The sequence below is a fragment of the Saccopteryx bilineata genome, chromosome 4 (genome assembly GCF_036850765.1).
Source record: "Saccopteryx bilineata isolate mSacBil1 chromosome 4, mSacBil1_pri_phased_curated, whole genome shotgun sequence".
Lineage (NCBI taxonomy): Eukaryota > Metazoa > Chordata > Mammalia > Chiroptera > Emballonuridae > Saccopteryx > Saccopteryx bilineata.
This window is the reverse complement of record NC_089493.1, coordinates 34,133,441-34,145,614: the sequence shown is the minus strand read 5'-3', so window position 1 is coordinate 34,145,614 and position 12,174 is coordinate 34,133,441. Positions and strand designations below refer to the sequence as shown.

Here is a 12,174-nt window from a genome sequence, read left to right as displayed (position 1 = left end):
ACACACACACACACACACACACACATACATACACAGAAGTAAGTGTATTTATCTCTACTATGCTTTTGCTTATTCTATGCCATTTTAAAATAATTTTCTTGGTTACTGTCAATAGCGGAGGTCTATACAAACAAGTTTGAACTTTAGATATATACAGTCTGTCTAGAAACTTTTTTCTAATGTTCTTTGGGGCCTTCCACAGCAGCTGCTATTATAAAGCTAGAATCTTTATATCTTTGTCCCTGCTAATAAGAGAAGAAATAGGAAGTTGAGTGCCTACTAAGCCATACTATGAGGCTAGTGTAATTTTCCAGAAAATTGACACTCAAAAACAAAGCAACTTGCCTAATATATTTTGTGTAAGTGATATAGCCCTGTTTCACATTATAAGTCTTTTGGCTATAATGACTTTTTCCCACTATGCTACAATACTTCTCACTAGAGCTTTCCTAAATTTCATTTCTCCAACTTTTCAGTGGCAGTCTCTGAAATCTATCAGGTTAAATAGTGCATTACTTTTTCTAGCTATATTATACTTCTTGTCCACATTAAAGACTATGGCTCAGTACTTTAAAGTTCCTTCACTAACATTTCAGTTAGCTACACTCCTCTAATCTATTCCTTTGCCTACTGTGCTAATACCAAAACTGGATAATTCCATCCTCCACCTACATTTTTGCTCCCAAGCAGAAAAATATTACTGAAAATTTCATAAGTGTAATAACCTGACCCACTACAAATTTCTGCAATTTAATGTTAACCTGGCACTTAAAGTTGCTCAGTAATTCTGATGTAACTGCCTTGTTGATTCCCAAGTGCATTCCTGAACTAGATCATTTATTCATATACCCTCTATAAACTTCAGTAGTAGCCCTACTTTCTCTCTCTTGGCAGATGACCTCACTGGTGACCTTTATGGAAAAAATGAAGCTAAAACATATTTCAAAGTAAACTAGATGACAGTTTCCTTCATTTTTCCTTCTCTTTACCTTAAGATTTCCCTCATATTTTTTCCCAGCAATCTAAAAACAAAAATTAGACAAATTTAATCAAATAGCCAAGAAGTCTTGGGCACTTTATTCTTACAACAAACAAAATGAATATCAGCTAGCTTTGGGAGCTCAACAAAAAAAGGAGCAGAGCCTAATGTAAGTGCTGGACTTATTATCATAGACAAAGAATTCCCTAACAAGGAGGCTCATGAGTCCCCACTGAAGTACAATGTAACTAGTATGAGACTACTGGTAGCAAGGGGTCTTGCCTAAGTTTTGGTGGGGCCTCTATGACTATCAAAGTTCTAACACAAGGACAACCAAGGAAGTTTGTTGATTTCACAAAAGCTGGACACTGTATATGAACGTTCTGAGCAAGGGTAAACATCACCTTTACTGAGTCTCAATAGTATCTCAAAAGGGAGAAGTTACATAAGGATATTTATAGGATTTTGAGGACTAGAGTTGGTCATGGGGTAGTTTAAAGGTAAAATTTTGCAAAGTCTAGGCAGAGACTGGTCAGATTTTGTCAAATAGGTGAGTTGCTAAAAACAATCTTATCTTTGGAGCATATGAATCCATGTAGAGTTACCGTGGTCTTAATTTGTCCATGGTCTTATGTTGGAGCATATAATTCTGAACAAGCTTATGTTAAAACAATTTGACTTAAGGTAGTTTGAGCTATATAACTACAGTTTGGTATAGTTTACCTGTTATGCAAGTAATAGTACAATTTTGCAATTTGATGTTTCTGTTTTATTTCTCAGAAGGCAAGGGTTTGTATGCAAGATAACCAAATGTAAGACTTTTACAGATATTCAGACATATTGAATACCTGAAATTGGGTGGGGACAGGGGAGTAGTATTGTAAAGGAGTGAATGAAAATGTCGGGTCAAGGAGGAGATGGATTAGGATATTCTTAATGATTGAGACATTTAGGAAGATAGTGGACCACAATGGGAAAAAAGGAATCAAAGCTTAAGTTTTTAAAGCTGGAAGACAGTGGTACCATTGACAATTACAGAAACAGGAAATTGAAATTTAAATGTGGTAGATAGGAAAGTAGCAAGGTGTGGAGATAATGGGTTATATTTTGTTTTACTTTGTTTGTTTTTTTCCCCATTCTTGAGTGTAAAGCTCTTTTAATTAAAGTACAATTGACATAAAATATTATATTAGTTTCAGGTGTACAACAGTGATTTGACATTTATATACCTTATGAAGTGATCACCACAGAAAGTAACCATTTGTCACCATACAAAGTTACTACAATATTATTGACTGTATTCCCTATGCTGTACTTTACATCCCTGTGACTTATTTATGTCGTAACTATACATTTTTATCTCTTAATCCCCTTCATTATTTTGCCCATCCCCCCACCTTTCAACCCTCTGGCAACTCTCAGTTTGTTCTCTGTATCTCTGAGTCTCTTTGTTTTGTTTGTTCATTTGTTTTTTAGATTCCACGTATAAGTGAAAATTTGTCTTTCACCACATATAGAATATTTGTCTTTCTCTGATTCATTCCACTAGGCATAATACCCTCTAAGTCCATTCATGTTGTTTCAAATGGCAAGATTTCATTCTTTTTTGTGTATGAGTAATATACGTGTGTGTGTGGTGTGTGTGTGTGTGTGTGTGTCACTTCCTCTTTATCCATTTATCTATTGATGGACACTTAGGTAGCTTCCATATCATGGCTATTGTAAATAATGCTGCAATGAACATAGGAGGAGTGCATGTATCTTTTGGAATTAGTGTTTGGTTTTCTTTGGATAAGCAACCAGAAGTGGAATTGCTGAATCCTTTTTTATATGTTGTTATAGCCTTTGTTTTAAAGTCTATTTTGATTGGTAAAAGTATTGCTTCTCAGCTTTGATTTTTATTTTCTTGTAATATCTTATTCTATTCCTTTATTTTCAGTCTGTGTGTATCTTTCGAGCTGCAGTGAGTCTCATGTAAGGGTCTTGTTTTATTATTCATTCAGCCACCCTATGTCTTTTGAATGGAGCACTTAGTCCACTTACATTTAAAGTAATTATTGATAGATAATTAGTTGTTGCCATTTTAATTGTTTCCACACTAGCTTTATAAGTGGTAGTCTACTACCTTTACTGTATGTTTGCCTTTACTAGTGAAGTTTTTATTGTTTTTTGGAGGGTTACATATATTTTCTTATTTCTAGTTTGGGCCTTTTCTTTTTTACTTAAAGAATGCCCTTTAGAGCATTGGCCTAGCGTATGATCATCCCAGGTTCAATTTCCAGCACAAAATAGAAACAACCATATGCTTCTCTCTCCCTCCCTCTCCCACTTCTTTCCTGCTTCTCCTCCTACAGCCAGTGACTCAATTAGTTTGAGCATTGGCCCAGCACTGTGCATCAGTCTCAGATGCTAAAAGTAGCTCAGTTGATTTGAGCATTGGCCCCAGACAGGTTGCCAAGTGGAACCTGGTCAGGGTGCATGCAAGTGTCTGTCTCTTTATCTCCCCTCCTCTCACTTAAAAAAGAGGGAAAAAATTAAATAAAGAAAATAATGCCCTTAAACATTTCTGTAATGCCAGTTTAGTGATGAACTCCTTCAGCTTTTGCTTGTCTGGGAAACCCTTACTGCATTTTTAGTTCTGAATAGTAACCTTGCTGGGTCAAGTGTTCTTGGTTGTAGATTTTCCCTTTCATCATGAATATATCATGCACAGTTCCTGTTGAAAAATCAGCTGATAGTCTTTTATGGGCATTCCCTTGTATGTAAGTAGTGGTTTTTCTCTTGCAACTTTTAAGATTATCTCTTTATGTTTAACTTTTAACATTTTAATTATAACGTGTTTCAGTGTGGGTCTCTTGGATTCATCTTGCTTGGGACTCTCTATGCTTCCTGGACTAGGATGTTTGTTTCTTTCACCAGGTTAGGGAAGTTCTCAGCCATTATTTTTGTAAATAGGCTTTCCATCTCTTTATCTCTTTCTTCTCCTTTTGGCAACCATGTGATGTAAATGTTAATATACTTGACATTGTTGCAGAGGTCCCTTATGCTATCCTTTTTTTTTTTTACTTCTTTTTGATCTTCCAATTGGGTGATTTCCACTATCCTATCTTCCAGATTGCTGATCCATTATACTGCATCTTCTGATCTCTTGATTCTGTCTAGTGTATTTTTTATTTCAGTTGTTATATTCTTCAGTTTTGATAGGGTTTTTTTTTTACAATTTTTATCTCTTTGTTGAAGTTCTCAGAGTTTATCCACTTTTCTGCAGTTTGATGAGCATCTTTATAATTATTATTTTCAACTCTCTATCTGGTAGACACTTTGCCTCCGTTTTGTTCTTTTTCTGGGGTTTTATCTTGGTTTTTTGGTGATCTTTGTTTGTTTGTTTGAAACATAGTCTTTTGTCTCTTCATTTTACCTATTTGGGTTTTTTGTTTGTTTGTTGTTGTTTTTTACAGAGACAGAGAGTGTCAGAGGAAGGGATAGATAGGGACAGACAGACAGAAATGGAGAGAGATGAGAAGCATCAATCATCAGTTTTTCGTTGTGGCACTTTAGTTGTTCATTGATTGATTTCTCATATGTGCCTTGGCCAGGGGGCTACAGCAGACCGAGTGACTCCTTGCTTGAGCCAGAAACCTTGGGTCCAAGCTGGAGAGCTTTGCTCAAACCACATGAGCCCATGCTCAAGCTGGCAACCTTGGGGTCTTGAACCTGGGTCCTCCACATCCCAGTCCGATGCTCTATCCACTGTGCCACTGCCTGGTCAGGCTACCTGTTTGTTTCTGTGTAACAGTTAGATCAGCTGTCTCCTGGTCTGAAAGTGGCCTTATTTAGAAGATGTTCTGTGGGGCCCGGTGGTGGAATCCCTCCTTGTCACCAGAGCCAGGTGCTCCAGAGGGATTCCCTGTATGAACTAGTGTTGCCTTCTGTTGTAGTTGGGCCACAACTTCTATGGACATACTGGCGGGTGAGGCTTGTTTCTAGCCAGCTGGCTGCACCAGTTGCAGGTGCTCTGGTTTAGAAGGCAGTCCTTTGGGGTGGCTGGCTGCAAACACCTTGCTATGTGCCACTGAGTCCACCTACCAGGTATAGCAGAGTAGGAACCATTTTGGATAGTTCCCAGCCTGGATGAGTCCTCAGAGAAACACTGACACAAGGTGACAGTGTTTAGCAAGGTTAATGGAGAATGTCAGAAGTGGCATCTGCCAGCATCAGACCAGGTAAGTGAAAGGAGAATTAAAAGGAGGAGAGTGGTTCTCACCAGCACTTCAAACTTTGGAAAAAGTTCCAACAGATCCTTGTCCCTCAGCAGATGCCCTAAAATTAGTTACCTTCATGTATGACTCAGGTGCTTTTCAAACTGCTACCTGTTCACTAGGACTCAGGAAGAGTGCAACATTGGTTTCCTACAGGCCTTTAGCTCTCCCAGACCTAACCCTCGCTGGTTCTCAAAGCCAGAGGCTCCTATTCCTTGTCAGGTGGACCTTGTGGTTGTGATATCACTCCTACTTACTAGTCACCACATGGCGAATTTGGGAACTCTCTGTTAGGGTGGGTCTTAACTAGACTGAGTTTCTACACCTCCTACCTGTTTCATGTTTCAGTCTGATTATGTGTGTGTGTGTGTGTGTGTGTGTCCTGTCTCAGTCTGACCTTATATATGTTTGTGTGTATGTATGTGTATAAGTTTATATGTGTAGGTATATATGTATATGTGTGTGTGTCTGTGTATACATATCCATATATATGCACACATATATCCATAGTTGTAGAAAATCTGTTCTGCTAGTCTTCAGGTCATTTTCAGAGATGGTTCTATATGTAGTTGTAGTTTTGGTGTCAGTAAGAGAATGTGAACTCAGGAGTTTTCCAGTCTACTATTTTGAACCCAAAGCCAGGATCCTTGCTGTTAAATACCAATTTAACTTATCTATGAAATGTCGTTGCTTGTGGCTGGTATACTGTCTCTGCAACTACTTTTGTTTCCTTTGTATTTTTTTTATTTAAGAGAGAGCAGGTAAGGCAGAGAGACAGACTCCCACATGGGGCCCGACTGGGATCCACTCAGCAAGCCCACTGTGGGGTGATGCTTGGCCGATCTGGGATGTGTTGCTCCATTGCTTGGTAACTGAGCTATTTTTAGTGCCTGAGGCAGAGGCCACTGGACCCATCCTCAATGCCTGGGGCCAATTACTATAGTTCCAATCAATCTAGACATGGTTGTGGTAGGGGGGAGAGAAAGAGAGAGAGAAAGAGAGAGATCAGTTTGTTGTTCCACTTATTTATACATTCATTTGGTTGTTTCTTGTGTGTTCCCAGACTGGGGAATGAACCCACAACCTTGGTTTGTAGGTGACACTCTAATCAACTTAGCCACCCAGCCAAGGCCTAAGATTCCATTTTAAAGGGGAATATTGTGAATTTATTCTAGTATACTTAGCCTTATATTTCATTCAATTCTGTATGCTTTATTTGAAAATACTTGAAGTTAACTGTAAATTCTATCCCCTGGTTTATTTATTATTTCATTATGTCAATTTTATAGACAAATAACTCTCCAGTGATCTCTACTTGTCCTGTTATTTCTGAAACTGTTGACAGCCAAAATAGCAGACAAGCATGAATGGCAAAGAAAGCACCCTAATAGTAGAGGAGTCTTACTTAGTGGTAGGAACTACCCTTTTGTGAAAAAAAAAATTATGTAACTGCACAGTATTCCTTCTGAAACAAGTTATCTTATAAATGGCATTAAAGAGCTACAAGCCGTGGCCTTTCTAAACTTAAAATGATTTCAATAAACATGTTAATTAAGATCAGAAAATTAATTTATATTAATGCACTGCAATAGCAATTTTCCAAGCTCTGCCAGTAACTAAGGATGAAAGTTGGCTGCAATGTCACGTGGCATATGATTAAGTAGCAGAAGGGAAGACTCCTAGGTGACACTGAATAAGACATCAGAGTTTTTCTTAAGCTAATATAAGGGGATAGTTAGTTGCAAAGTTACTAACTACTTTTCCAACATAAAGCTAGAGGGCCAGCCACATGATATCACTTATGAGTCAGAAGGAAGATTGAAGGGGCTAAAGGTTATTGTTTAGAACTGAGATGCGAAGCCCTGGGTATTAGCTATACTAACAGCTTTATCATCTAAATGTGCAGGCTGGCCTTCACCCTCCTAAGATAATATTCCATATTTTTCTCACTTTAAATATATACGATTATTCATTTTATAATATTTCTGAAATCAAAGTGCATCTTAAAATTAATATATAAACTAAAGTTGTATGTTATGTGTGTGTATGCATGGACCCCCTACTTTTAATTATTTTATAATCAAATAAATCTAAGTCCATATTCACATTATAAATTAATTTTATCTATATTGGCATCTAGGGATAACAGTATGAGAACAATTAAGGGAAAAATAGATTTTTTTAATATATTCTATATCATAAAGAAAGGAAAGAATCTCGTTTATTGTCTATTTATATTAACTGAGTATTCATTATCTCAATCAATCCTAATAATTACTATAATGTAGTTATTGCAAGACAGGGGTGGACAGAGGTAGGTTTATAGTTGTGAATACATTAAATAGTTCACTCTTGTATCATAATTTATTATTGTATTATTTATTTGTATTATAACTGTAAACCTACTTTTGCCCACACCATATAATATAAATGAGAAAATTAAGGCATAACGTTTGGGCAACTTAAATTTGAACTTCATTTGAATCCCAAGCTCTTTCTACTATACCACACTGCCTCATTTTAACATCCTAACATAGAATAAGCTTCTTGTACTTTCCTCTATAGACATATAATAGTAGATATTAAATCTCTAAAGGTGATTCAATTCAGAGACATGGAATTATGAATATGTGTAGTTAAGTATTATTTATTTAAGTTTGCTGATGAAGAGACATAATATGTCTCCTTCCCTGTCAAATTAGTCTAACTTCTTAGGTATTGTTGATTCCACTTCAGAAAAGAAACTAAAAGCCTTAAAGAAAAGGTAAATGATTATTCTCTTCAGATTTGACAATATTTGGTCACATAGTCTCTACCTCAAATGTTGTCGATGAAAAACAAATTGAGAAATAATATTGGGAGTTAAAATCAAAGTTGTTTTATTTAGTTTGCCCCAGTAAGCAACCCCTTGGAAAGCCAGTATCTCCAGAGCACTATTGTCAAATTGTAGCCAAAGCTTGTGTAATATTTGGTCTGCTGTCCAGTCACCATTTAACTTTCTGCAGGATATTTCCTATATTTTCAATATTTAAAGATCCTTTGAGCATATATCTTCTATGTACCAAATACTGTTGTAGGGACTGGATATGCTAAACTCTGTTTACTAGATCTATTTTTTTTCCCCATTAACAATAGGCAACATTATCCTAAGAGTATAATTTGTGGTGGTTTTTTTGGCTTTGTAGCTGCTAAATCCTGAAGATGACCTCTTACCAGGAAAGATTCGAGACAGCAATCGTTCAACCCTCTTAGCCACAATTCAGGAACATGGTTACCCCACAATCAACTTGGGAATTGTGGGAGACAAGTAAGTATTAGATTTTATTCTTAAGATGTTATTGTGCAAATATTAATTTTGGGAGTACTTACTAGATGGGATTGTTGCTAAAAAGACAAAAATTAAATATCATAATTTTCACATATTTTATTCTTCAGAAGCCAAAAAATTATGGAGATATCTGTGTCTATTAGGAACAGACATTTTTCTGGAATGTCTATTACAACAGGAGAAATAGTTTGCTCTTCTATGGTTATATTAAGTTTGCAGGGAACTTTTTTGTTAGAGTTGTCTTTAGTCTTGTGGAACTAATGGCGATGGTGTTTTATTCTCATTCACACTTTTGCTGTTTCAAAAAAGACAGGCAAGACATGGGTGAGATGAGTAAGAGAGAGTGTCAAAATTATCACTAACTGATTCTTTGAAGTTTAAGTACAGTTGTTTTCTAGGGCTTCTGTATTTATTTTTGTATTGTTATGTAACCTGAGTTTCTCCAAGCTTTGCTCACTTGGAATTTCAAAGGGAGACGTGTGACTATAATTATAGACCATTTCTAACAGCTTATTTACTAAATTAAGTCAGCCTTCTGCTAAATTCTCCAAGTATTTCTATGATTCTCCAGTTGTGTCTCACATGTATTCAAAAGCAAATCTGTTCTTTCTGAGCATCCCACTACCATGCAACACCACTATTCAACTGTCTTTCTTTTTTTGTTTGTTTGTTTGTTTGTTTGTTTTGTATTTTTCTGAAGCTGGAAACAGGGAGGCAGTCAGACAGACTCCCACATGCCCCCGACCGGGATCCACCCGGCACGCCCACCATGGGGCGATGCTCTGCCCATCCGGGGCGTCGCTCTGTCGCGACCAGAGCCACTCTAGCACCTGGGGCAGAGGCCAAGGAGCCATCCCCAGTGCCTGGCCCATCTTTTGCTCCAATGGAGCCTCGGCTGTGGGAGGGGAAGAGAGAGACAGAGAGGAAGGAGAGGGGGAGGGGTGGAGAAGCAGATGGGCGCCTCTCCTGTGTGCCCTGGCCGGGAATCGAACCTGGGACTCCTGAACGCCAGGCCGACGCTCTACCACTGAGCCAACCGGCCAGGGCCTCAACTGTCTTTCACCAGGCACTATTTCCGGTTCACCAGAGGTTGCCTGCTTTTAGTAATTCTGAAATATTAGCCTGGTAGAGACAAAACTAGGAAACAAATCTGAGTGGTGGATACCATGATGTATCTGTCACCTGAAATCATCATTCCCTCTCATCATCACCTTGTCACTGAGTAAAGTTCATTACTGTATACCCTGATTCTTCATCCTCAAGATGAGTGCCTTCTCGGTAGGACTCTGCTCTACCATTTCACAAGGTATGCTCTCATGCCTATAAACCCCAGCTTAGGCTCAAACTAGACACAACACAGATCAAACCTTGGGCACAGCATCTTGCCAGTAACCTGAGAAACAGTAGCTTTTATATCATCTCACCTTTAAAGGTTCTCTTCTTTCCTCCTGATTTTATTTCTTTCTCAGGGACATTGTAGTAGAGGCTGTGAGACATATTTTCAAAAGATACTCTTTTTAGATTCTTCACAACTTGTGTTTGCCTGGATGTTTAGTTTTGGAGATGTCCATAGCTAAATGACCAGCCTTTATGGAACCCATGCTGTGGAATATCACCCTAATCCAGGCTCTCTAGCCCTGAGGAGTAGAAGGAACCCACTAAAAATAAAAGGGGGTCTGGGGGATGGGATATGTTATTTGAATTTGGACCTGACCAGTGACCTGTCCTTCCATATAAACTTCAAGCACCTAAAAATTATCCTGATGTAGACACATATCTTAAAAGACAAAAATTAACTTCTGAGAAAAAAATAAGACAACTCCAAGAGTTCCAAAAACACAGAGCAAGCCTGAAACTCTATAAAAAAAATTCACCATGTTGTCTAGGCTTTGTTTCCTACCTACACTGGCTCTGGCCATGCCTCAAGTGCATTACTGAATTCTGAGAAACAGTATAAGATAAAGGAGCTGTTGGGGTGGGGGGGAGATTGAAGAGGTTACTTTTTTTTTTTCTTCTTACGGAGACAGAGTCAGAAAGAGGGATAGATAGGGACAGACAGGAATGAAGAGAGATGAGAAGCATCAATCACCAGTTTTTCATTGCAACACCTTAGCTGTTCATTGATCGCCCTCTCATATGTGCCTTGACCGTGGGCCTTCAGCAGACCGAGTAACCCCTTGCTCAAGCCAGCAACCTTGGGTCCAAGCTAGTGAGCTTTGCTCAAACCAGATGAACCCACGCTCAAGCTGGCGACCTCCGGGTCTCAAACCTGGGTCCTCTGCATCCCAGTCAAACACTCTATCTACTGCGCCACCACCCAGTCAGGCAGAGGAGGTTACATTTTAACCTTAATCTGTTCTGGACTTAAATTCTATAATTCTGTCCATTTTACTTTCTTATTATAGTACTTTTGTATGCAAAAAAAAAAACCTTGATATACTTTATATATTTTTATTACCTTACTATAAAAGGCAAAACACCATTGAAAGGTTCATATATTTAATTGTCTAATATAGAGAGATAAATATTTAATTGTCTGGAATCCAAACTGTTGATTTATGGTAGACATTTCCTAATAATTGATGTTGGTATTACATATAATTCCAAATGTATCTTGAAAATAGCATATGAAGAACATAACTAAGCAAATATAGGCAATTCTGGTGTATTCCAGCGTATATCCTTTTCTCAGATTGAAATACCTTCATAAAACTGAGATCGTTTTTTTAAAATATGATTGATGTGAGTCCTGGCTGATTAGCTCAATCAGTTAGAGCATTGTCCCCAAATACCAAGGTTTGCAAGTTCGATCCCTGTCTCTAGTCAGGGCACATACAAGAATCAACCAATGAATGCACAAGTAAGTGAAACAACAAATGAATGCCTCTCTCTCTCTCTCTCTCTCTCTCTCTCTAAAAATCAATCAGTGAATTTAAAATATATATATGATTGATGTAAATCTAGACTTTCTCAGTCTAAAATGCTATATAGAAGAGGCCCAGCCTGACCAGGCGGTGGTGCAGTAGATAGGAGCATCAGACTGGGACGCAGAGGACCCAGGTTTGAAACCTCTGGGGTCATTGGCTTGACTGCAGGCTCACCAGCTTGAGTGTGGGGTCACTGGCTTGAGCATGGGATTATAGACATATGACCCCATGGTCACTGACTTGAGCCCAGAGGTTGTTGGCTTGAAGCCCAAGGTTGCTGGCTTGAGCTCAAGATTGCTGGCTTGAGCAAGGGGTCACTCACTCTCCTGTAGCCCCCCCCCCCCCCGTCAAGGCACATATGAGAAGACAATCAATGAACAACTAAGGTGCCGCAACAAAGAATTGATGCTTCTCATCTCTCTCCCTTCCTGTCTATCTGTCCCTATCTGTCCCTCACATTGTCTCTCGGTATCTGTCACACACACAAAAAGAAAAGAAAAGAAAAGAAAAGAAAAGAAAAGAAAGAAAGAAAGAAAGAAAGAAAGAAAGAAAGAAAGAAAGAAAGAAAGAAAGAAAGAAAGAAAGAAAGAAAGAAGCGAGGGAGGGAGGGAGGGAGGGAGGGAGGGAGGGAGGGAGGAAGGAAGGAAGGAAGGAAGGAAGGAAGGAAGGAAGGAAGGAAGG

General features: G+C 38.4%; 1 protein-coding gene across 8 annotated transcripts in view; it reads left to right on the top strand.

The window, feature by feature from the left end:
* GPHN (gephyrin) overlaps positions 1 to 12,174 on the top strand; it is a 524,116-nt gene that overhangs the window by 461,689 nt on the left and 50,253 nt on the right. For all 8 annotated transcript variants that reach the window (XM_066272872.1, XM_066272871.1, XM_066272867.1 and 5 more), the window contains one exon: positions 8,424 to 8,545. In XM_066272872.1, coding sequence (XP_066128969.1) covers positions 8,424 to 8,545 — 122 coding nt within the window. The remainder of the gene's footprint in view (positions 1 to 8,423; positions 8,546 to 12,174) is intronic.